We start from the raw sequence: 26866 nt of genomic DNA, 5'->3' as shown, positions 1-26866 counted from the left end.
GTAGGGTGTCTTTTTTCTTTTTTAGCTGAGCGACATGTTTAAACATCACCCGTGACACATTGCACAATTGTAACCCTTTGAATTAAATTGCTCGATGAGGTGGACCCTACTTCCACGAGAATCAAATGCGTGTTTGACTAATCATAAGTTTCTCTACAATGAAGCATTTACTAATTATTTTAGAGCACATACTGCTATTTACAAATTGCACCTCGTGTGTTTGCAGTGCGTGTGGACTCGGAACTCGCCGGTCACAATTAGTAAATCGCAATACAATAATAGTTTATTAACGTAGATACGTTAATTATTCTGTAGCGGTATGACTATCGCCTTCAAAGCGTAGCGAAGACGAAGATGGGCTCACTTGCCGGTGGCTCGAGACACAGAACACGCTAGCGCGCTCGACACCGCAGTGCCAGCCGCTCCCGAGATCTTGCTGCACCATGGCTGGCCGGCCTACCTCTTCTAGCGCTACCTCCCACAAATCAATTAAGCGCTGAGATTTTGCACAGAAGCAATGCTCGCCTCATCGAGCACTTTGGTTCAAGGGTTAAACTTGTGCTGTACGTCTGCCACAGGCGATTTTTTTATGCAGCCAAAAAAAAAAACACCTGGTATAGGTAGTGATTTCCTTCGCAGAAAAGACGGAGAGGTCAGCCTAGCTGTTGCGCTCTGTCGAGTTAGTCTACATGCACTGGGCAACAGTGAAAGGGAAAGGGAAGTATAGCGATGAATGATGATGATAAACTGAAATCGCGGCGAATAGTCATTACAAGCAATATCAGGTCACCAACTCAAGAAATGTATCATGGTTGTTCAGGAGATATTACGTGTGACGCGTCGTTGAGATATTGTTATTTTGTTTATGGCCCCACTTCAAGCTAAGCTTTCGATAGTAGATTGGCAGTAATCAGGAAACCAAATAGAGCTATTATCATCTTCTAAAACAGCTCAAGAGGTGCAGGCTAACCGAACGATTCGTCAGTGCAATCGCTTAATACGGTGGCCCATTGCACTGAGGGCCCTCTCTCGTTTTATGGTGGGTTTTACGGCATGCTATCTTTACGCAGGACCTTGCGTGGCCTTGCTGTGTGAGTTCGACGCCCTGCCCGATATCGGTCACGCTTGCGGCCACAACCTGATCGCCGAGGCCTCCGTGGGCGCTGCGCTGGCTGTGTGCGAGGCCATGAAGAACCACAAGGACATTCGCGGCAAAGTAGGACAACGTTTGTTTCACGATCGATGACGCAGAATATCAGGCAGAGTAGGGAACGTTTTGCTTCGGCAAGGCATTAAACCACTTGTTGCAGTGGCAGAGTCGTGGTGGCAAAAGTACAGGGGTACTTGTCGTGGCACACATGTATGCTGGAAAGCGTGGAAACAGTTGTCGCAGCACAGTGTATTTTTCATTGGCTGAATCAAGGAATGTTGGCGCCTATGAGTGGTGCTCGCTACTTCTGCTTTCTGGCACAATAATTAGGCTCAAGATGGTAGCCCTAACGAAAGCGGTGGTTAGAAAAGAAATAGTTGTTGCACGAAGCAGAATTGGAAACCCTTTATTTAACTTTACTTCGTTCTTTGTGGCCTTTGTGATTTTCTCGAAGAAAAAGAAAAAGAAAAAAAAGAAGGCAGACGAAAAGAAGAAAAGACAGCAGACTTGCGCGACCCCGCGATACCACAGCCCAGTTTCGGGTGAAGCAGTTTCTTTCGCGCAGTTGTAATAAAAACTTCGCTTGCCTGCAATTATAAACAACGCATTCGAATTCGCTGCCCCCATGTGACTTACCCGTTTGCAACGTCACCGGTATACAACGCTTTCGAGCACTTGCTTAAGCAACTTTGAGTCAAGGCCGTCGTATGAACACACATTTCGCTTTGCACGCACATCAGTGATGCGCAATTATACTGCGAACGAACATAGCAAATAACGACAGAATAGTTGCACAGCTTCATCGTGAAAACACGGTGGCGAAATTCTTTAAAGTTCATGTAGACAGAGCGTAAGTGTTGACACGACATAAATGGTCACAAAACATGTGTTGTTGAGTGGCTGCAAATGAGGTTTCTCTTGAGTTTCTCATTCCAATCAAAACTCTTGCCAACGCGCAGATGACAGCCACGGAAATAAGTGAACACGAGTATCTGCTATTCCAAAAGAACAGTAACAATGGCAACTAGAAAAATGACAAGAATAAGAATAAAGATATATTAACGCTGTACCAAAACAATTTTTTTTTTGCGAAGCGCCTCATCGCTAGTGGTCCTGTCAAAGAATAGTGTGCAAAGCGGTGAATCGTTCTTTTCGGCAAGTGGGAGTAGGACGAAATAAAGTGGGAAGGCAGGGATGTTAACCAGAAATGCGCCTGCTTGGCTACTCTACTCCGGGGGACGGGAAATAGGGAATAGAAAGATAACATAGAGAGAAGGCAAAGTATGAAGACGTATGTATAGTGTTGCGGCGCAGTAGCGAAGGCAAACTAGAGAAGTGCTGGACATTGGTTGCAAAGCGTAGCAATGCTGGTTGTAGCGGTGAAGTACCGGGGCGCTATGACGTAAAGCTATTTCAAACTTTTCTATTCCAATTGTGCAATCAGCCCACCGCAATTGGTCAAAAATTTTTTGGACCGCCTCCACTTCGCTTGTCTGTTACGCGACATCACGAAAACCGCAATAGCTCCCCGTCTGATATGACTTGTACACACTGATTGTGCATGATCGGATCGAACAAAAGAAGATAGTTATTTCTGATTCGACGCCTTTTCGCCATTAACCATCTGTTATAGGTCAAAAGTTCTCGGGCTGCACCCACTTCTCCTGTCTGTCACGTGATGTCACAAAACCGCGAAAGCTGACCCCGTCAAAGTGACGTGTACACGGTAAAGTTACGTTAATAGGCCGAACAAAACTAAATCTTTTTTCTGAATAGCTGGAGACTGTCCCTTTCCGAAAGGAATATGAGATGGCTGCCGCCCATCGCTCAGGCACTGGCTACTCGCACCTGCCGGAGAGCATGGGTTTATTTGCGCATTAAAAAACTTTTTGCGGGGCCACGTAAGATTTTCAACATCGCTTTGCCAACTCTTCCTCGCTGAGGATCCGCTTTTGCTGTGTTTCTAGCCTTCCATTACACGCCGCCGCGATTTTCGACCAGCCATCGCCAGCTAAGTAAGGGGAAGCAGACCAAACGTAGAGACCGGCACCACCCTCTTCATTCGGTTAAGTATCTTGAATGCGCTGGCTCGGCCCCATTGAAACCCTCTCTACTTGAGAGTGCTCCTCACCTTTTGTCAGCAAGTTATATTTAAAAAGAAACGGTCAATGCAGGCAATTTTATTTGTTTTGAACTCAAACAAAAATGACCTCCTACAAAGGAGGAGAGCATTGATTGGGCTGTTCAGGCAACGGTGCGGGTCCCTGCCCGATGCTTGCGTAAGTTCGACGTCAGGAGATTGGAGCAAAAACATATTGGAATAGTTTTCCGTTATATGGCTCCTGGTTTGCAAAGCGTGATGCCACTCGTGGCTGAGAATAGTGGCAAAGTATGAAGCCGGTTGTGCTGACAAATTATGCTGAGCCTGTTGTGATAAAGTGGAGGTTTAGAAAATATAGAAGATCAAATGTCGTTGCAAAGCATTAATTTGCAATGTATGGAACCGCTTGTTGTTGTTTCCAAAGAGTACACCTAGAATGATTTTTTGAAAACACTTCCTGGACAAAATGAGGCGCAGACTTCGGAATCCGTGACGTTGCTTACCTACGCTGCAATTTGGACGCGACATTCTAGAAATAAAAAAGAACACTTGTCCCTAATTTTGCCCGCTATAACCGTCATTTTGACTTTCAATGAATCTGGTTTGCGCCTTAGAAATGCTTTAGCAGGATAAAGTAAGCAACAATCTGTGACATTCGTTGAAAGATATTCTGAAGAGAAACAGTAGATTTGGTTATACTGACGAAGTATTGTGTAGTATCTTTATTTGAGGTAGGGGCACTCATTAGACCGAACACTTTCGATCACTAGAGGAGGAGGAGGAAAAGAAGGAAGGAAAGGCAGGGAGGTCAACCAGACGTATGTTCGGTTTGCTACGTTACAGAGGAGGAGGAGTTTAAGAGAAGACAAGAAAGGAAGGACATGAAGGGAAGGTACTACCGGTGGGAACACGGGCGGTTGAAAAGCAAGGTGGAAAGTTCCCATTTCGAAGTTGTTGTCGAAACCGGATCGCCGGTATGTCAGTGTGGCGTCACAGACTTCTATATTCCTGCATTTAAGACGTCTTAGGGAAGAAAAAGTTACGAAAACTCCGTACGTTGAGTTTTCGTACAATTTAGAATATTGATCAACAAGGAACTACCGAGCGAGATGTGGTGTCGAAATCGCACGGGAAGGAGAAGAGAGAGAGAGAAGGGAATAAGGAAAGGCAGGGAGGTTAACCAGACTGAATCGCACGGGGAATGGCGCGGGGACTTCTGAGGGGCTTTTCGTTTCGGTTTTGAAAGATTTGTGGCCTACTAGTCATGCAATTACCATAACAATGACCTTTATGCATCCTTAGGACGTAGCTCACCAAATAGAGATTGCAAATCGATGTTCGCTTCTAGTGTCTCTTTAGCAGCAAAACGACCCGAATAACTGCCGTCACTAAGAGAGAAGAACCGGGTTTTTCACTAGTTGCTTCTTTTAGAGCAACGAAGTAGACGCTGCTGCAGTCTTGCAAATCTCGTGTGCCGCTCAACAGGTGGTCGTACTGGGCACGCCAGCGGAGGAAAACCGCTGTGGTAAGGAGCTGCTGATACGAAAGGGCGCCCTGCAGGGAGTCGATGCGGCTCTCATGGCCCACCCAGCTCCGGATGACATCGTGGCAATCGGCTTCGCTGCGTCGCAGCAGGTGGGTGGTGCACGAGTCCGCGTTCTGCGAGGCCGACCAACGCTCTTCGACATGCTCGACAGCGGTAGGCTCAAGCCTACGACTGTAATGGCGTTCGTCTGTCTCTATCAATTAGCCAGTGTTTCGTGAACGTCACGCAGAAATGGTGGAGCCAGTGAAGCCACGTTTCCGGGTTTTGAATCGCGCGTTTGGGGTTTGCTTTTTTTTTTGCCATCATCATAATCGACGCGTAGCGCTTAGTTGACGTTGACGTAGATAGAGAGGCAAAGAGGGTGCGCCATGCACTTAGTAGTAGTTTCCAAAAAAGTGACCAATTAATATGTGAGCTCAACAAGTAAAATAGCAATCGACACACGGAAACAAGACAAGGGAAATTATCGCACGTCCAACTCTTCAACAGAGTGCTACAGACGAAGCACGGATGCATTTAACACTCGCTTTTGCAATTAAGCTAACTAGCTTCACCAAAGTTGAGCGTTGGGTTGGTTAGTGCTGCGTAATGGATGTTTTTCCCAAAGGATTAGGCAAGTACGACCAAATGAACGGACACAACGCTTTGTGTGGTCATTTGGTCGTCCTTGTCTAATGCTCTGAAAAAAAAAAAACACCGATTAGCTATAGCTTGTTGAGCTCATCCATGAACATGCCACTTTTTGAAGTAAACGTTCTGTTGAATATTGGCGCGCCACCCTTGTCTACCTGCGTCCGCGTTACTTAACGCTATGTCCCGGGTGTTATTATCAGAACAACTAGTCCAAAGTCTGTACTTCTGAATTCACCACAGCGACAAATTAGGCATGACGTTTCCATATAGCAAGGAAAAACCTACCAGCCGCAAGTCAGTGAGGTCACAGTGCTTCGTCAGGCAGTGTAATTCCAAAGTGGTGTCGCGAACGACCCTGAAAATTCCAAGTCACAATGTGCAGGGTCCAGCGCATCTTCATTCAATCACACGCGTTTCTTTCGCTAGTTAAATATGTCTAAAGTCTGTCCTAGCTCTCTTACTTTTCACTTTTGTGTACCTACAAAGGCGTTTAGTGACTTAATTCTAGCGCCTGCTCTACATTTTATTTTCGATAGGCGTTCAAAGCAGTTCAAAGGTCACAGGTCCTATCTTCTCTTCTTATTGCATGTTGCGCAATACGTTCCAAAAATGGTTCAATATAAACGAACTATAGCTACAACAGAGTTCAGTTCAAAGCTGGAAGATACATGGTTGCCGTGTTCGTCCGTTCTGTTATGCCGAGGTCGTCGTCGAGTCGTCATCCTCAGGTCGCCTCGTCATCATCAACTTCAGCCTTACCACATGGCAACAGAAGACGAAACTTTGCCCACTAACGGAACTCATGCCCGATGCGGCAGTATCCAGTCGGCAGCATCATGCGTTAACCAGCCACACGCACTTCCCGAGCTCGGTTCGCGAGGGTCCTCTGTGCGCTACACAGACTGGGTGCTGCCACCAGTGCTTGCATTTCCGAGGCTAGTGCAGAGATTGAGGTGGTGGGCGTTGCGTAATTCGCAAAGAAGTCGCATTTGGAAGCACGACAATAGCCTGTGTGGCAGCCTGTCGCTGGAATAAATGAGTTCACAGTCGCACGAATCGTCGGAGTGGGCAGGTTATTCTTGTTATTTCCACTCACGTGCATGATTCAGCTTGTGTCTCCTAAATGTCATCATCGTCATTCTGTTCTGTCCTTACGTGAAGGCTGAGTAGCTGTTCAGAGACTACTTGATCGGGACGATCTTTCAGCTTTTCTGTTACGAAAAATGGAAAAGCAAAAGAAAGATTCGTCTTGCTTTTGATTGCGAGTATGTTATGTTTGTGGAGACAAAGGTCGTTCAAGGACTCAGTCATGGCCGCCAATTATGACGCTGACTACCAGGAACAAACAGCTGAGGTGGCGACGTCAAGACAGACATGGCGACGTCAAGTTAGTTCAGATTACCTAAGCGGTGGGCCTCGTGCTACGGGTGATAATAGACCACCGGGAACCGAGGGGCGGCCCACACGCTTCGTTGGTACTAGCGAGCTGTATGGACAACTAGCGCTAACAAGCAGCATCTTCGTCACGCTTAGTGAGCAAAGTCTGCGTTTATGGGCCGCACATAGCCGCGAACGCCGCGCCTTGGTGGTTCATCCCCTGCCGTGAAATATCCCACTGTTCGCATCGATCAAATGCGGTTACCGCTGCTCCTGAATCGAACCTTTCTATCCTTATCGAAACCTATGAAACCACTCCTCGTTCGCATAATGTCGCAATACACAGCGCTCCTCACGCTGAAGGGTGATAGTTCACGTCGCGAGAGGTAGCTGATAAAAACAGCAGTCGACAAAAAGTGAACGCGCATATTCCAGCATCGGTACACGAAAGTGTGACACAGTCGGCTCCCGTTAATTTGATCCTTGCGGGACCACGAGGTTGGGTAGAATTATTCGAAAGGATGAATAAACAAAGAACGCCAGGAAGAAAGGATTCATATCTTGTTTTATTGCTTGAAGTGCTCGGTCGTCGTCGACAGGCTACCATAGTATTACAATAACTGTACGAGTTCATCGCCCGGTCAGTGGCCCACAAACCTCAATACTATCGGTGGCGCTAACAAAATCGCTGAAAAAGATGTCGCCCCGGGCACAGCTCAAGTCGTCATCATCACTGCAGGAAATGTTGCTGCCGTCACAGTCGTCACCTACGGAGCGTGCATAAATAAACAAAAATAATCTAGGAACCTTATGCCTCGGGAAGCAGTAGCACTGACCCCTGAATTTCTTGTATTTTCAATCTTTAGCAACCACTGTAGGTGTTTGAGGCGGTGCCAGTGAGAGTCCACTAAACCTTAGAAAGATGCTTTTGAATTCGAGCTAAACGAGTTTTCTTTCTATAGCGATGTATGGTTTCTCGCTGGGACTTTCCAGTGGGTTCGAAATGAACTAGGAGCCGAATTAACCAGGTTCGAATTAACGGGAGTCGTCTGCCTGGTTCTGCGGAGGAGACCTGGGGCTCAAAACGTTTATTTTGAATATGTTGCACATGTATTCTAATTTGGTAAAATTTATTAGGCATACGTAACTGTCTAAACTAATATTTTGCCATCATTACTCGTACGAATCAGACTCTTTCCATAAAATATGGCACATGTTGGGATCAGTGCGGCGGTTGCCTCACGAGAGGCTTAGTACGTTGTCTGTGCATTCGAACAGTGTGGTCAGAGATTAGGCCTCGGCTAAAAGCAGCGTCTCTTGGTAAGAAATCGCCCTCAGCAATATAATTGTGTTTAACTTGCTGCAGCTGTCACTCCGCTTCAGAGGCAAAACAGCCCATGCTGGAGCGCGGCCATGGGAGGGAGTCAGCGCCCTGGACGCTGCTGTCGCTGCCTACGTCAACGTCAGCCTCCTACGACTGCAGCTGAAGCCGACCACCAGAATTCATGGTACATGTAATGTCTCGCTTCAACTGAAAAAAGCAGCGTCTACTTAGTAACTCATAAGTCAAACACACACACACACACACACACACACACACACACGCACACACACACACACACACACACACACACACACACACACACACACACACACACACACACACACGCACACGCACACACACACACACGCACACGCACACGCACACACACCCGCACACGCACACGCACACACACAGGCAGGATGTTTCTTTAGAAGCAGCTAGATAAAAATTGCATGTAGCAGAGGGAGAGAGAGAGTGAGAGATTTACAGTAAGACAAAGAAGTTCGCCTGAAATATAGCTTGCTCTGGCCTGCTACTCTACACTGGGGAAAAGGGCGGGGGGAGGTAAAGGGCTGATGAATGATGATGATGATGATGATGGTATGAGGGAGACATGCGTATATACAAGTGCACAGAGTTGTGGCACCTCTAAAGCCGCGCGTCCAGCCCGGTGGCTTGGAGAAAGGCTATAGCGGCGCTTGTTATCAGGGCTGCGCTGTTTGCATTAGGTCAAGGACCTAAAAGGAACCCGTCTGATAGCGGCCTCTTATCGACGTTTGCAGTGGAAGAGACCAGCTGCTGTCGTTCTTGCGCGTACGCAGGACACACGCAGAGTATATGATCAAGTGTTTACTCGAAGAGACCGCCATTACTTCTACGGGGAATCAAAATGCTTAATCAATAATTAACAGAATTACACTAATTAATCTAATTTATTTCTTTACAGCACATATTTCAATTTCCATATTGCATCCAGTGAGCATGCAAGGCATACGGACTTAACACGAATTCTGAAGATGGCACCGGTTTCGAGATATGCGCCGTCAAACTTTCGGCGAAAAAGTTCAATAATACTGTAACGGATACGAAAGGCGCGGACAAGAAGGGAGAAGAGAAGACGAAGAGAAAGACGAGTTTGAGAGGCCGGGCTGCGCTACGATCACGCTACGATCCCATCATCCATCGCCTGTAAATAAAACCATTTCTTCGCAACTCTTCGTAACAATATATAAGCCACAATAGTTGTTACGTCTCTACAGCCGTGGCTGGCTGCCGACGGATTTATTAGGTCAAGGAAACGGGCACATAGTAACAGACACTTGTTCAGCCGTAGGAGCCAGCGCTGGCAGGGCGTTCTTTTCCTGAGGCGCGCTCGTGCTGTTGTCGTTGTTGCTTATCACGTGGGTCGAAGCCGCTATTACCTTCGCGTGGGTACTTCATCCTTGTCGTCCTCTGGGGACATATCTATAGCATTACGTGTTTTCCTTACATGAGGTTTTTTCGCGCGCGCAATAAAGAGCGTCAAAACAGTCACTTGTGGCCACCTTCCGTATCACGATGTGACGACACAGTAGAAAGAAAGCCGTAATTGGTCGTAGAAAGGCTATTATATTAGATAATTTAGGACGCTCTGCGGCTTCCAAGTATGGACTATTTCCTTGTTTTTCTTTTTTGGGTGGGTGGAGAGGTGTGTTGAGGGAGTTTAGACGTCCGCTACATTTAGTTACTGCAAAAAAAAAAAGAAAGCCATGGGTCAAAAATGTCATGGCAGTTCTCGTGTAGGTGCCGTTAATCATCGTGGGTATTTGCATACGTGTGCACGATCGACCATGGGAGGGTCGGCCAGCACCAATCACGGCACCGGCCGCGGATCTGGAGCAACCTTTATTTAAACCGGAGGCGCCACGTTCTACGTTAAGCCTTAGGAGCAGGCCGATGGCCAATTAAATCCTCGTTTGCACAAAGCGCACTGTGCCTCTATATGTTTGCGGTACACCAGAGCCATAATATGGATTGGCCAATCGAGGGCCGTCAGGCACGACGCGTCACCGTAGCGGCGCCCTAGTTCTCCCGCTGGCTTAGCCAGTTATTAGAGTGTTTTAGTTGAGCGTCTTTACGGTACGCTCCGCTCCGAGTCGCACCGATAAGCCACAGCGGAGCGGCGGGTGATTTTCACGTTTTTGTTATACGTTTAGCCTAACGGAGCGGATCTTTCGTAGTTGCCACGCCCTCTGGCCACATCCAGGCTAATGAAAGAAAATAAAAACAACCATTGTTCACTTTTACAAAGTAAAACGTATATATATATAGATATATAACTTATGTGTCCATGAGGTATGTAGACGTGCGCTTGTAATGCGTTACCGGTGCATCTTACTCAGTGGAAAATAAAGCGCCGTCTTGGGGAACGCCACCTGATAGCCATCGAGCTTGCTTTTTGCATCCAATCCCATCCTTCCTGACGCCAACGCTAGCGAACCGTGTTCCTCGCCCCACTAGCCAGCTTGCGGCTAAGCGGAGGGCGCATGCGCATTCGCGCTTTCGCTCCGCTTAGCTGCTGAGCGGAACGCAATAACGCCAAACGAAAACACTCTATTATCCGCTGAAAGTGATGTCACCTGAAAGTCACCGGCCGGGATTAAAAAGTGTATCTAGCCGGCGGTTGCTTTTCCCTGAAGTAAAAAAAAAAAAAAATCCGATGGAGGATGCGAGCGCAGGAGCTGTACTATTTCTTCCGTTCTGCTGCACTGTACAGTTATTGGTGACCTAAGAATGGTGCGGTACATACATTACTGTTAAAATAATTGGTACACATGCGCCAGCCAGTTGTTGCTGAGATTGCAATATATATGTGCGATATTAAGCTAGCGTTGCATGCTTGCCCCCTTACTGTGTCTTGCATTTCCGCCCGAATGTAGGCCAGTTAAAAAAACAAAAACAAAAACAAAGCAAACATGTTCCGATCTCAGCGTCCCTCAGTAAATATGTTTTTGAGCATGGAATCATAGCAGGCGGATGTGATACTGTAGTACACATATTGTACTGATTTCACGCGTTGGATCAAACCCAGTACGTAATCTGGGAAAAAATACTCTATTCGCTCTTTTATCAACCATTGCGCCTTGTGGCTTATCCAGTTTTAGCCTACACTGTGACCTGGTTCTGCCAACGATCAATGGCAAAAGGGATTAAAAATTATAAGAGTCGTTACAGAATACGGTTCCATTTATAAAGCGAAATAGCATCACAGCTTGCGCGGAAAGGCCGTTTACAAAAATTTTCATACATCCTATAAAAATTCTAGACATTTGTCTATAAAGACCGTAGGCTGCGTTTTTATAGACAAATCTTACGTGCTGGTTCGCAGACATTGTATGGACTTTTTACCGTACACTTTTTATGGCTATACAGGCCGTCCCACGTAACTTGAGCCAAGATTTTAGAAATGACAGGCGCGTCGGAAGCGAATTGAACCGAACGCATACTGTTCACACTGGCCGCCTGTGCTTTGTGTCACAGTCACGCTGCTGCGCTGCCACTGAGTCGGTAAACCTGCAAAGCTTTGACAGCTTGTGGCGGGCAGGGAACACGACTTTCACGTCGTAACGCTGGGCCGCCTCTTTGCAACTCAGCGCAATCAGCCTATGCTGAGCACAGCACGGCGAGAGATGATACCGAAAGCGTGGGTGTGCTTTCACAAAGCACAGGCGCTCTTTTGTTGAATGGGCAGAAGGTGTGGTCTATCAAATCCTTTTAAGGTGCGGAAACGTGTACGTTGGCTATACTTGGAGATGTGTTAAAGATGGGTTAACGGAGCACGCAAAACAACGTAAAAAATGCGCGTGAGAGAAAGGATTTTGAAGGTTTTCTGGCAAGTCATTGTACGACCTGCAAGGGATGTTCGTTCGACTTTGAAAACACTTCCCTTATCAAGAAAAGTGAAACGTGCTTGACACGCGACATCTCAGAATCTGAACAGATTTCTAGACTTGGGGAAGGATGTGTCAGTATATGGCGCCTCCATCACGCTTTAAGACAAAGAGCTAGCATATTTGCGCATGCGCAGACGGTAGTCCCCTGGTTCGGACAGCTCGTGTATATTCGTGAGCCATTCACAATCATCTCGTTGGAAGCTCAGTGCTCGTCCTTGTCTTTTTTTTTTGCTGCCGCCTTTTCAAATATGTGCCTACACGCCCAATTTGCTACCTTATTTTATGGACTGTCTAAAGACAATCTCTATAGACTAGTCTATCGACAGTCTCTAGACTTGTGGTCTCCCACTCTTTCTCAGCTATTATCGACATATAATAGCATACTTTGTATATAAACGATTGGAGTTAATATATAAGCAGTGTATAGAAAATACATATGAATGGCCGCTTCGTGCATAGTTGCGGTGCTTCATCTTCGTGCATTGAGCTGTGCAAAGGCAAACACAGGAACTGTACACCTTCGACATGGGCCGTGCAGGCGTCATCACGGAGGGCGGCAAGTCCCCGAACGTGATTCCCGAGGAGTCGGAGATGGGCTTCACCGTTCGGGCTACGACTGCCGAGGAACTGGCCCAGCTCATGCGGAAGGTGGAGGCCTGCTTCAGAGCGGCGGCCGACGCCACGGGCTGCTCCCTGGAGGTGGAGAAGAGGTTGCCGTACATGAACGTCGTGCACAATGCTGCCATCGTGGAAACCTACCGGAAGCACGCCCATGCGTTCGGTAGGATCTTTCGTCGTGCTGTGTTCAGTATAGCTGATGGTGCTCAGTTGGAAGTGACTCATTGCTGTTTCGGGCGAAACTGGAAGCGCCCGTCCCGCGTTTGGTAGCGAACTGAAAAGCAACTGAAATGTTCGCTTCGTCATCCTTCATTTATTTAGCAACTTACCGTTGTAGAGAGGTGAGCAACATGGTGTACTTGTCAGCACTTCTCATTCACAATCAATCAATCAATCAATCAATCAATCAATCAATCAATCAATCAATCAATCAATCAATCAATCAATCAATCAATCAATCAATCAATCAATGCACGAATGAATGAATGAATGAATGAATGAATGAATGAATCCGCAAGAAGAATACGTTTAAAAGCCAGCTGGTGTTCCGAAAACAACAAATTTTCACACTGATACGACCATATTTGTCAAGGTTCGCTTGCTTTAGGGGCGTATGTCCCAGTAACTCATCGTGGCTCTGCGAGACGCATTTTTTTATTTCGACGATCACTTGTCTTGAGACATAAAGTTTGGCGTGCATTATATGCGTGCAATTAACTGTGTATGAATTGAAGCAGTGTTCTGCGGTATTTGTTGCTGGTTAGCCATAGCGATCATAGCTGGTCGTGGCACTGTAGCGGAGGCCCGCTTGCAGTGAATGAATCAAAAACATGAATCACCAATCAGTCTAGTCATAAATCTTTGAACAGTTCCTCTGTCGATGGCGTTACCACGCTGCTGACGTGCCGTTGTCAGCATACATTTCGCTGTTGTCGGCTAAGCCGCCATTCGGCTGCTGAGTGGCCGATTGCGGTTCTTGGGGGATTCCGAAATCAAATTTCGCGGTGCGCCTTCGTGCATGGGGCGAGCACTGTGGTTCTCTTTATTCTCGCTTGCACGTCTAATTCGGGTGATCATTGCCGATCTTTATGCCGGTACGCATTGCATTATTACCTTGCTTTTTGGGGGAATTACCTATGTTGTTTCTGACGAACCTATCTTTTTTTTTCACCACCCGGGTCACGCGCTACCTCCGAGAAGTTGCACTATCGAAATCTCGGCAACCGTAATCCGACCACACTCGCGGGGGACCATTTCGGGCAGCCGCTCGCACTGTGGCAGGGTAAAAGTGGCAATGGTTGCGCATTCATGGGCTGTACTCAAGCATTCGCTTGCGGCAATGTGCGGCGCGCCGCTGGAAGCGGCTTCTCGTTCTTTTAGGGCCGATTTACGCTCGAGACGCCCATCGCCGCAAGCCGCACCGCACGCTTGCGGTCGCGCGAAAAATTGCACATATCCAGCACTTGTGCACAAATTACCATTTACACTGTGTGCACAGTGTATACCTTACACATTGTAAAGCTAAGTTTGTGCACAAGCGTTTGATACGTGCAATCTTTCGCGCGACCGCACGCGTGCGGTGCGGCTTGCGGCGATGGGCGTCTCGAGCGTAAATCGGCCCTTAGAGCGCGAACTAGGCAGAGAGAGAGAGAGAGAACTTTATTTGCCACTGCAAGGTTGGAAGTCAGGGCAGGTAGTGGCTCCCAGGTTGGAGCGACGTCTAGGGCCCACGAGACGGTTGCCATTTGTGTTTTCTTGTCTGCTCTTGTCAGCAACTGGTCCCAACCCTCCTCGGAGGGAGGAAGCGCGGGGTGGAGCGAAGGTATCTTCCATGAATGCTGTTGCAGCCTACGCATAGCGAACCAGTGCGCACGCTTAAGTCTTCGAAACTCTGCGCAGAAGAAAGGGGGGCAGGGGAAGGGAATGGGGATCTAAAGGTGGTGGTGTTGACGTAGAAGAGGGGATGCGCAGCGATGAATGCAAGTTCAGCATTCTGTTGGTTGTCGGAAGAGTCGAAAAACAAAAACGTCATTCAGGAATGTCATCCGAGAAGCCACCGGGTTCCTGATCTTGGCTGAAGTCGCTAATCAAGCAAAACTTCAGAAAAAAAAGAAGGTCTGAAGAAAAGGCTACCTTGTGGGCTTTTCCATCGTGAGCAGCACAGGCGGCGAGAAAAGTCTTTACAGTTCGTAAAGAGCTGCGAAAAACGGCACCAGTACGGCGAGTGCCCGCACAGCACTTCTAGCGGCCCGAGTCTGGATACCGCAGAGAGTCACGCGCATTTATTATAGCAGATGTTGCAGTATTTCCTGAACGCGTTCGTTCGCATTGCTTTCAGTGAAGTCTGGCACTACAGCACAGCATTGTCTTAAAGGGATGTAAACGTAGTGGGACTGGCCATGTAACAAATTCGCATTTAGGCTGCCGAAAAGTGAGCCGTTCTTATTATATGACTAGAAATTATTGAGCAGAAGTTATCTGCTCCCATGCGTTCAATCAGGGACTGGTACCCACGAACAACAACTGCTACTAAATTCTGCGGTACGACTCCGATAAGTGTTTTTATACCCTTACATATTTGAAAGAAATAAATCTTTGACACCTTCGAAAAGTTAAGTCACGCATGGAATACTATTTTAGTAGCAGGAACTGTACGATTCAAATTCAAAATTTTGTAGATTCCCACACCGCTAATTATATGGTGTCCTCGCATTGTGAGCCCAACTGCCAAAGCAAGCTAGAAAAGTGGCCGAAATAAAGTGAGTAAAGGAAGGCTGAAGTAATACATCCAACACGAAATATAGGCCACATGCATTTAGGCGAGTTGAATTGATTTTAGCCCGCCGTGGTTGCTTAGTGGCTTTGGCGTTGCGCTGCTAAGCGCGAGGTCGCGAGGTCAAATCCCGGCCACGGCAGCCACGTATCGAATGGAGTGAAAGGCAAAAACACTCGTGTACTTTGATAAGGTGCATGTTAAAAAACCCTAGATAGTGAAGATTAGTCCGGAGTCCTCCACTATGGCGTGCCTGATTATCAGATCGTGATTTTGGCACGTAAAACCTCATAAGTTTTAATTTTATTTTCATCATATGGGGTTCGGTGGTGACATCTGTCGCCATATCTGTCTATCTATCTATCTATCTATCTATCTATCTATCTATCTATCTATCTATCTATCTATCTATCTATCTATCTATCTATCTATCTATCTATCTATCTATCTATCTATCTATCTATCTATCTATCTATCTGTCTGTCTGTCTGTCTGTCTGTCTGTCTGTCTGTCTGTCTGTCTGTCTGTCTGTCTGTCTATCTATCTATCTATCTATCTATCTATCTATCTATCTATCTATCTATCTATCTATCTATCTATCTATCTATCTATCTATCTATCTATCTATCTATCTATCTATCTATCTATCTATCTATCTATCTATCTATCTATCTATCTATCTATCTATCCGAGCACTTGTGAATAGACATTTTATGCACCACTCTGCCCTGTTCCGTACAACAGGTGTGTCCTTCCTGGACGACGTCGTGAAGAACCTGCCGCCCACGGGGGGAGGCACGGACTGCGGCAACGTGTCTCACCGGGTGCCCGCCATCCACCCGTTGTTCGCCGTTCCCGCGGCCAAGGGATCGGCGAACCACACGCGAGGTTTCGCCGCCGTAGCCAACACCGCGGACTCCCAGGCTCCCACGTTGAGGGTGGCCAAGGTCCTGGCACTGACCGCGCTTGATCTGCTCGCGGACGCCGAGCTGCTGCGCGAAGCGAAGCGGGAGTTTGCCGCTCTGCAACTACCGTCGGAGGAGGAGCTGCAATCTGCACAGTCATGAAATGAGAGTTTCAGCCGTTACGCACACGTTTTAACGCTTTAAGCTGGATTCGCACCACGGGCCGAGCCGCTGGCTCAAACTTCGCTGTCGAGCGTGGCAAAATGGCTGAGCGGCGACGAGCGTACCTGGGTGCTGCTTGATTTGCTGGTACTGGGCCACGTCATGCTCCACCGTGGAGAGGATTGGCAATTCAGTCCGTCGTGTCACGGTCGTACTGCAGCTCATGCACAGTGGACTGCTAGTAGGTGCGCGATATGACCTTCTCAAGGGAGCTTGTTGCCTATTGCCGCAACTGTCCGGGGGCGCTGCGAGCCTGTCATTTCTTTAGTTAAGCTGTAATCCTTTCACCCTCTCCGCTCGATGGCAGCCACGGCCTCATTCGCTTGAGATAGCCTCGACGCACTGGCTTAAGCACCTGACATATGTTGCTAAGCGCTATTCCTAACGCTTAAAAAAAAAAAAACTTTAACATCCATGACTTGTGGAGGCCTAGCTGCAAACGCGCACTGCGATGCATCTCCTTTTTCTTTGACTCCAGGTGATTAGTATAGGAAGAGATGGTATCGCTCAGGAATGATTTTTACCGACAGGTGTAAATAAATAAATTAATATTTCCGTGAGGAACCAGGCTTAATATACACTTAGCCTAAGTGCAAAGGTCAATACACACGAAAAACTGAGAAAGAAAAGCAACAGCAAAAAATTAAGAACACGCACTGCTTGCTAGATACATTGAATCACTGTCGTAAACAGCTTAGAGCCTGAAACCATGGCCTTATATAAAGTTCTTTACGGCGTTCTTGAAAAAAAGAAAAGGCGAGCAGAAATGTCTCACGCGTTCTTCTAGAGATGTTTGGCGCATCGCAGTTGCGTTTAGCGAAAATATCACTCTACATATAAAGCACTTCTGTTGCCGCGAGGCTCGATGAACAGACGTGCTTTCTTATTCGGGTTTCGAGAAAATGTTGTAGTCATTTTCTTTTGGTGCTCATAAATTTTCAGCCATAAATGTGCCCTCGATGACGCTCCTGTGGTCCACGAGTTCGCGTTATAGAAGTTGACTGCGTCGCTGCGAACCTTGTTGCGAACGCGGCTGGAATCAAAATTTCCAAAATGACTCTTTCACCGTTGTGAGGATGCTTTATTTCTGTTCAGAGGCAGCCATACTTACACGATCTTGAACTTGGCATTCGCAGAGTAGTAAAAACTGGAATATAGACCGATATTTTCTTCCGAAAAATAGCATCTAAGGTCGCCCCTTGTCTTATGCAGTGGTCTTTAGCACATTGTGAGTCATCATTAGGCCAAGTTAAGGTCGACCTCTACTCCGGGTTGACCTATATTCCGGTTTATATGGTAGTTGTCAGCAACAGTGCGAATTACCACGACGTTGTACGCATGCCTCAACAGGAGAGATGACGTCCTTCGTGCACCCAAACAAGTCTGTCTCGCTGAGTTACCGGGAGAAATGTTATGAACATGGCTTCCTGTAAGCGCTGGTTAACCGGTACCACTCCCGCTTCAAAGGATATGCTTATGGTATCCGTCTATCCAGAATGAACTCACGGTTTGATTTGGTTTAACGTGCCAAAGAAACACGCGGATCCGTAGAACACACGTAGTGATCCGCTCCAAATTAATTTTGACAATCCGTACGCGCAACCCCACCGGAATGAGTTCATCGCGACCAGGAATCCAACCCACGACCTCGTACTTAGCAGCTGAACGGTGCGGCCACCGAATCTCTTCAAACCACAATACGCCGGGACACTATCCTGTTGCGTGACACTTCTTGGCGAAGAAAAAGGAGGAAGTTTGTGTCGCTGCCAGAATATTCACGTCCAGAGATGCGATCACACGACCACATAATGCGATTAGACATCCTCATAGATTTGCTGAGCACAGCATTACCCAATATGACCGGGACTCTATTTGTGGAAGTGGTTCTATCATGCAGAAATCACTTTAGCAGCGATTTCGATGCCCGAATCGCTGAACGTAGGGCTCCAGGTTCGATTCCACTTGTCAGACCACTTTAATCCACATTCGGCCTGTGCAACATGACACAGCGGAATATAAAGATAGCAGAGGAAACCACATGCTCTCCGTCAGAAATAGATAGCCACCTCTTGTACCAGAGATCAGTGTCCATAGAGGACATTGTGTGAACTACACAGGACCAGCTGCTCGGTGGAATAGAGGACCGGTTGCCATCGTGAGCCCAACACAGCGCGGTATTCAAGACACTCGCAGATGCGTGGCAGAATCAACACAATTTTTATTGATTGAGCTGCAGGCCATACACGGTGCGATCACAGCTGTTCGCAACTTGACCAACATTGAAGTCGCTCAAATCTTCACTGGCTCGCTCGTCGTTGTGAAGCACCTGAAACAATTCAAAAAGAAACAATGTGTTTACGTGGATAGATTCAAACACTTTGCGTGTTATCTCATTACACCAGCAAAGGCGACTGGGTGCAGAGTCACGGTCACTACCACCATAATAGCATAGCCGTCAAGATCACACACTTTAGTTCTGCTAACAGCCCATCGACTTCCCTTCCCTTTGACCCCCGCTGCATATTCTAAGCCTGAAAATATCTCATGTAACTAGAGACATAGGCTCCGATCCCGGCTGCTTCCTTCCTAATAATCTAACTCTCGTGGAGGAAGTGTCCCTCTGAAGACTTTGGCCGGGCGGTCCCTACACCTTCCGTAACGTGGGCCTAAGACTCAACTTGTGAAGACCCTGTGAAGTGCCTAAAGTGTTCTAACTCCACATGTGCAGCGAATTCTCGCCAGTTTCTGTGACTGAGTCCAAGGTCAAAGGTACGATACAAAAGAAGGTCAACTATTATTGATGCCAGCAATCACGAGGGCGGACCCAGCTTCCCTCCGCATAACATACGGCCGAGATCCCCTGGGTCTCAGCGGCAGCTTAGGCTAGCCGGGCGGCCCAGACTTGGTCTCGCTGGTCTGAGCTCAGCAGCAGGGTCTCCCAGTGCTGCCGGTTTTAAATTTGCTGCCCTCGAAAGCAACCGCCTTTGAGCATGCCCAAAGAAAATGTGGCAGATCTTCCCTACCTAGACATAATTTACATTGATCATTGTATTGCGCGGGATGCATCTGCAGCAGGCCACCGGGTTAGGATACATGTTTGTTTGCAGGAGGCACCAGGTTACCCGCTGTTTCTTGGTTAGCTCTGGATGAGTTGGCGACAACTGGGTCCTTCCAAGCAGATAGTAATCGGTGGTTTCTTTGTATCTGACCATGTGGTCTCCTCTCGTTTCCGGCTGGGCTGGCTCACTTGCTCGGCGAATAAGTCCTCGAGCTACGTTGTGAGCCATCTGGTTGCCGGGGAGAGAGGAGTGCACAGGCACCCACATAATTTGGATCGTCCCGCGATAATGGTCACTGTTGTGTGTAATTTTGAGCGCCTCTGGCGAGATGCGTCCTTTTGCGAAGTTATGAACTGCGATCTTTGAGTCGCTTATGATACTTCTAGTTTTGGTGGATGCCAGCGCTAATGCTATTGCCGGTTCCTTTGAAACGTCGGGGTTGTCTGTGTTCACGGTTCAGCTCGGTAGGGGTTCTCCGTCTGCGTCTACCGCTTCGACGGTCATCCCTTTGCGTTCTCTATACTCTGCGGCATCTACGTAGGCCGCGCTCTTTACATAACGGTATTTGCGCTCAATGTGGCGCGCCCTTGCATCTCGTCGCTACTTGTGGTGCTCTGGGTGCATGTTCTTTGGCAGTAGAGTAATTTTAGGGTTCCTCCCCGTCTCCAATAGAATGCTGAGTTTCGTGCCGTGCTGTGCTTCGTAATGAATGTTTAGCTTCCATAGAATATGTCGCCCCGTTGGGCTCTGTGTGAGTCTTTCGTACTGCGAGGTGGCGAGTGCCTCGATTAGTTCATCAAGCGTGTTATGCAGCCCCAATTCTAAGAGTTTGTCGTTGGGTGTTGTGAATCGGATGCCAATTGCCTGTTTGAACGCTCTTTTGATGATGCATTTCTTCTTGTTCTTTTTCTGCCACGCCAAATGTTAGGTACGGTGCCATATAGACGACGCGGCTGATGACGATGGCCTGTAATAAACGAATTAGGCCAACCTCCACCATGCCGGAGTGTCTATTGGCAATCCGTTTGATTAGTCTTAGTGTTTGCTGTGCGCTCTCCTCTAGCGCATTGATGATATGGCAGTTTCTACCTTCCGCAATCAGTAATTTCTTGCCTGGTTAGCGATCATCACCACGCCCGCAGTTTTGCACTGTCACGGTAATTCACTCCGCTCCCAGCACTCGTTCCCGTACTTTGTGATTGCCGCGATGGATTCGTCGGCTAGGTTTCGGAGGATTTTATTCGTGGTGCCACTCGGGCACAGCGCCGACTTTGTGCGTAGCCTGAGCATTTCGGCCCTCACCTCGGCCTCCATGCTTTCCTAGTCCATCGAGAGAAAGTGCTTAGAATACTAGCATGCAAGGTATATGAGTGGTTCATAGACAGTTACTTCCACAGAAGACAATGATAATGTCGAATAGCCTGGCAAGAGAACAGAGAGAGAGAGAGCAAATGATAAAGGAAAGATAGGGAGGTTAACCAGGACTGAGCCCGGTTGGCTACCCTACACTGGGGAAAGGGAAAAGGGGACGGAAAGATTAAAAGAAGAAAAGAAAGTCTACTGGGTATATCGTTCGGTGACTCAGTCCAGATCACAGACGCTGATTCAATTCAGTAGCCTTCAAATATCGCAGCAGAGCTTTTGTGGCCTTTTGTAGCTGCGATATGCGAGGCCATGGTCCCAAGATCTTCTTCAAGGTGAACGGTGTGCTATCTAACTGATTGAGAGCTGTGCAGAGGTCATGTCTTTCGTTTTGAAAAGATGGGCAGTAGCACAGTAGATGTCCTATAGTTTCCTCGGCACCGCAGGCATTACAGTCGGCGCTATCAGTCATTCCAATCAAAAACGTATATGCATTGGTGAATGCGACCCCCAAGCGTAAGCGACACAGCATTGTTTCCTCATTTCGTAGAAGCCCTGGTAACAGCCGCAGTTGCCTAGAGGGGTCGAGGGAATGCAATCGTTCATGGGGGAATTCAGGTGCGTGCCACTTCGCTAATGTCATACGGTGTGCTAGGCAAGAGAACAAGTGTTCAAGATCGCCAGTCATCTTGTAGAGTCCGCGAAGGAGTACGTTTATCTAGATCGATTACTCGTAGAGGACCCTGATCATGAGAAGGAAATTTACAGAAGAATAAAAATTGGTTGGAGTGCATACGGCAGGCATTGCCAGATCCTGACTGGGAGCGTACTAAATATCATTGAAAAACAGGGTGTACAATCAATGCGTTCTACTGGTGCTAACCATATGGTTCAGAAACTTGGGGGTAAACAGAGAAGCTCGAGGACAAGTTGAGGACTGCGCAAAGCGCGATTGCACGAAAAATGTTAAGCGTAACGCTAAGAGACAGGAAGGTGGTGGAATGGATCAGAGAATAAACGGGGATAGTCGATATTCTAATTGACGTTAAGAGTAAGAAATGGAGCTTGGCAAGCCATTTAATGCGTAGGAAGGATAACCGGTGGACAATTAGAGTTACAGAATGGGTGCCACGAGAAGGGAAACCAGTCGAAGACGGCAGAAAACAAAGTGGGGTGATGTAATCAGCAAATTCGCAGGCGCAAGTTGGCATCAGTTGGCGCAGGACAGGAACAGTGATTGCTTGCTTAATACATTCATCTGCTGCTTTTCTGTTCATTTATGCCTTGTCTCTTAAAACCTTTATTATCTTAAATTTTACATGTCACCATTGTTGCTTTATTAATTCTGGCTATTATTCACAGGTCCCATTTCAGTTTCTAACTACGGGACCTCCTTCTGTATATACTTATCATGTAATTATCCCCATTTTTGTAGTGAATAAAACGGATTCTGACTCTCAATTGGAGATCGCAGGGAGAGGCCTTCGTCGTGCAGTGGACATAAAATAGACTGCTGCTGCTGCTGCTGCTGCTGCTGATGATGATGATGATGACTTACACAAGGGACTTCTCAAGTTTTTAAAGCATGTAACATTGCTTGGGAACTAATCGCATCTTTTTGTGCCTGACCGCTTTCTTGGATCGACCACGAAGATAGTTCAGTCTAACAGAGCGGTAAGAACCGTATACTGGTAGACTGTAATACCGGGCGGTGGTATTGGTGGTGCCGTGCTTAACTGCATGGTGGTACCGTGGTAAGGGGAGCGTTCTCGCATTCTCCCCTCGTGACATGTTGCGTTTTGAGACGCTGTCCTTGATACGCTGTGCCTCTGGTTGTAGGCGCCCTTGTTCGAGGAGGTGCGCCTCTGGTGACAAACGCTTCATGGGGTTCCGAACTTGTCCTTGAGGAAGTGACGCCGGAAGTACCGGTTGGCTCCCGTGCATGGGTAATGCATGATAGTAAGAGGAGCGCCGCCCGTAATACATAGTGCAACATAATACCACACAAACCAACGCCCAAAGCATGCTACACGTATCCTTTGATATAAGCCGAGGTCGGTTATTCATTACTTTTTTTTACAGTAAAGTTGTTAATACGACTAGAAGCGCTGCAAAACGTTACGGGCCGGTTTTCACGGCTCTCTGAAAGCACGAGATCCCACGTGAAGTTTACATTTTCAGAAAATGTAGGGAGTATTAGATGAAAGGGCGCAGGAAAATTTTCAGGCACGTGCGTCAACTTGGGGTTAAACTAAATTTACTAAGCCCTAGTTTATTCGCCAGATTGGAGACGTTATATTAAGGGCTTACAAGGTTTTCTTGCTTTCCTAAGAGGATGAAAAAGGGCAGAAATTTATTATTCAGAAGAGGTAAGGCCCACCTCATTTGGGGACGTGCAGAGAAATATTCAAGTGTGTACGTTACGTTCGTCATTTGAAAATAATTACTAATTGATTGCCTTCTTCCCATTCTTACGCGTTATGCGTTTACCGCACTTGATATTTCTTGGCCTTCTCGGTGAACGAAGCGAGGTGCGTTATTTATATTTCGTTAAAGTAGTAAGCAACTTGTGATTGACGAACGATAAGTGTTTAGCCCTGGTAGGCTAATTACAGCAGTTATGGAAAGTTACTTAATCAAGCGTTTCATTGTGTCACAGCGAAGCCAATAACAGTGTTTTCTACAGTCCTAGAATACCACTACGAAACGCCAATTCCAAATTCGACAAAAGAGAGCGGGATAAGAACTGTAACGTGTGGTGAAACTTTCACGTACCTCACTTATTTAGAAGTGTTGCAAGTATTTACCGAGCACTCATTTTTCCTTACTTTCATGCGTCGTGTATACTAGATTCGCAGTTTGTTTTTGCGTTGTTGTCGGGAACTAAGCAAGCTAGCTTGTCTATAGCTGGCGAAAATAAGGGGTACAGTATGGTCAATGAGGGGGCGTAGACGAAGTTCTGTATCAGCCTTTTAATTGCAGCTTTTGCAATAAGCTACGTATGCAAGTACTCTGGAGCGTTATAACAGTGTTTTGCGATCGGCGAAAAAATTTAGCCCGCATTCCAAGCATAGTTCCAAATGCTACCGACGTCAAATTTTGCAAACATGGGAGGAACGCTACGGCAAATTAATGCTCTAACGGGAATGCATGTGGATCAATTACAGCCTTTTATTGCGATAGCAATTATATGGACGCTCCAGACGCATTATTTTCCGCGTCGGCGTAGCCGTCGCCGTGATGTTTCGCATGAAGTCCAAGAGCGATAACACCGTCGCCGCGTGCCTTATGCTGTATGGGCGAGTGAAAGCACGCAAGGGGAACCCACAATCTCGGCTCAATCTCGCGCTCGCAAGGAAGGAAAGAGGGGGGGTAGTCTAGGAGGGAGAGGGGGGCGGCGCCGTTCTACTCCGTCAGCAAGTGCGCATTGTGTGACCGCACGGGCCTTATTTTGAAAGCGATCTCCGATGTGTACAGAGTCTTGGTGCGCCAGAGGCTCATAACTTTGTGCGTGCTGTGTTCTCGCCGCTCAGTTTGCGTTGAAAGGATAGACAGCACGAAGCTCACTTCGCTCGCTTCTGCTGCCGTGATTCCTCGCGCCAGCGTTTTGAGAGCGAGTGCCCGCGGCCAGCGAGTGTGACGTGTTCATGTTTGTCTGTGCGCGCTGACACCATGCTCGTTAACTTAGTAGGCGAATGGTTCCAAGTTTATACGGCCGATAAAGCTACCAACCTTACTTCGTATAGCTGTCAACTCATTCACTATCGCAATTGATGTTTCGCCAGTAGGGAGAAACTGCAACTTATTTTAAACATTCCTTCATAAGGTACCCTTAACTGGGTCTGGGGTCGAGCTAGTTGGCCCTTTGACAGTGTGGTTTTCAGTGTACCGACGGAACGCTAAGTTGGACAAAGTTCATGCTTGCTGAAAATAAGGAGTACTTTATGACTTGTGTGTAGGCAAAATTTTGAATCGGAAAGTGTTTGGAATAGTTAAGACCGGTGCAATAAATTACGTATTCATGTGTTTCACATCGTCTAAGATTAACTTTTACAAGTGGCGCAAAATTTGACACGCGACCCTGGAAGAATTAGAAATTCCGCCAAGATCAAACTTACAAGAACAAAAGCGGACCACTACGAAACATCTGTGTGCGACGTGAATAGCCTGTGGAATGCAGCTTAGGGAAAGCATTCATAAAGCAAGTATTTAAAAGGGTCACGCAACCGTTATCCCTTACATTTCCCTATATCCCGAGAAAACTCTGCGTTACAGATAGTTTATATTTGGTAGTAAGGAGAAACATTTTTTTTATGACTTGTCGCCCAGTTTTAACGTTTGTTCCTTAATTAGGAACGTTACATATAATAATAATAATAAATACATAATTATTCATAATGTGTAATTATTCAACCGTCGCTTTTTGTATTTTCTTGCATTACATGAAGTTTGCCCGGTGTCCTCGATGAACAAAACGCAGCACCTATGTTTACGTCGGATCAAAACTGCGAGCCAGATAATGGGTCACGTGTATATAAAGTTGAATGTGGGTGTCTTAATTGCCCAATTTGCAGTAAATTACATATGCAAGCGGTGTGGACCTTTATAAGTTAGTGTTACGAGCCCGCAGAATTTAGCCTGTAAAAAACTACAAATGCCATCGAAATGAAATTAAACGAATATGAGGGGACTTCAGGCTGTGGGAAACCTATGTGCGAAGTCAAATGCTCTTGAGTCAGTAATACTCTGGTCTGCTTCCACATACCTTTAGTAACATAATGGCGATTTCTTGCCCATCTGGTCCACTCTGCCGGTCAAAAGTGCCATTAATAGTGCAATGGAACTGTGCCGGCATTCTGCAGCGTGTGTGCGAGTTTAGCATCTTCCTTTGAGACTTCCCGATACCAATTCTAGCCCTTTCGGAGGCTGGTCTCCCAAATGGCAGGACGTGCCCAGGATACATCAGACACGGCAATTCGAGTTATACCGTCATTTGCAAATGGCAGTGACATGATATGCACCAGGCGTGAAGTACCTCGCCACCTTACCGGTGCAAGACTTTTGTTCTACCTCCTTTGAAATCGCCTATGTGGAAGTGTGCCTAGGAAACCGAAAACTCAGTGTGGTGTCTTGTGTATGTAAGTCCACGAAGGAAAGTCTCCATGGAGGCTTATCTAAAGGACCTTTGCATCCGCTGCCCCTCGCCTTGAATAATCTATGGGGACTTTAACGCACATCACTCGCTTTGGGGTGATAAGATTGTAGATTTTCAAGGCAAGGAACTTGTCGCTGCTGTGGATGTTGCTGACTCATGTGTGGCGAACGATGGAAAACCGACTCCTTCAGGCCACCAGATTCATGGACTGCCGTAGACCTGGTGTTACACTCTACAGACCTTTCCGTATCATGGGCAATGGTCCCAGACAGGATGGGCAGCGAACATTTTCAACCTTCACAAACATCATGGGATTTCAGATTGCAGGTCGATAGTTCTGTACTGTGACATGCTGGGGCACATACAGAGAAGCATTGGATGAATCTCTGAGTGAGCTGTTCGCAAATATGTTGCGTAGCAAGAGAGTGGCTACTTCAGCGTTGAAACTGCCAGGACATTTACATACTCATGACTTCAAACTAGAGAATCACTGCGCAGCGCGCAGGAGAGCGGAGCGGAAACTCTGCGAAAAGTGGATATAACAGGATAAACGCTGTCATCCTTAGTCACACAATAAGGTTAAAACGACTTCAATGGGCTGCTTTCTTTGAGAGCTCATCGGGGTTTATGCCCATGACAAGCTTACGGGGAGTAATCAATAGCCTATCCGGAAAGATCCGCAAACGCAAGCAATTGGAGGAACTTGCTT

At 47.1% G+C, this 26866-nt stretch overlaps 1 protein-coding gene across 1 annotated transcript in view; it reads left to right on the top strand.

Moving 5' to 3' along the window:
• The window catches only part of LOC142587751 (peptidase M20 domain-containing protein 2-like), a 23349-nt gene extending 887 nt beyond the window's left edge, over window positions 1-22462 (top strand). The window contains exons 2-6 of the mRNA XM_075698975.1: window positions 1071-1216; window positions 4737-4886; window positions 8174-8315; window positions 12602-12844; window positions 16199-22462. Coding sequence (XP_075555090.1) covers window positions 1071-1216; window positions 4737-4886; window positions 8174-8315; window positions 12602-12844; window positions 16199-16521 — 1004 coding nt within the window. The 3' untranslated portion in view covers window positions 16522-22462. The remainder of the gene's footprint in view (window positions 1-1070; window positions 1217-4736; window positions 4887-8173; window positions 8316-12601; window positions 12845-16198) is intronic.
• Window positions 22463-26866: the final 4404 nt, after the last annotated feature.

Source organism: Dermacentor variabilis, chromosome 7 (assembly GCF_050947875.1).
Source record: "Dermacentor variabilis isolate Ectoservices chromosome 7, ASM5094787v1, whole genome shotgun sequence".
NCBI lineage: Eukaryota > Metazoa > Arthropoda > Arachnida > Ixodida > Ixodidae > Dermacentor > Dermacentor variabilis.
Note: the sequence above shows the minus strand (reverse complement) of the source record. Positions and strands in the feature narration are given on the sequence as shown.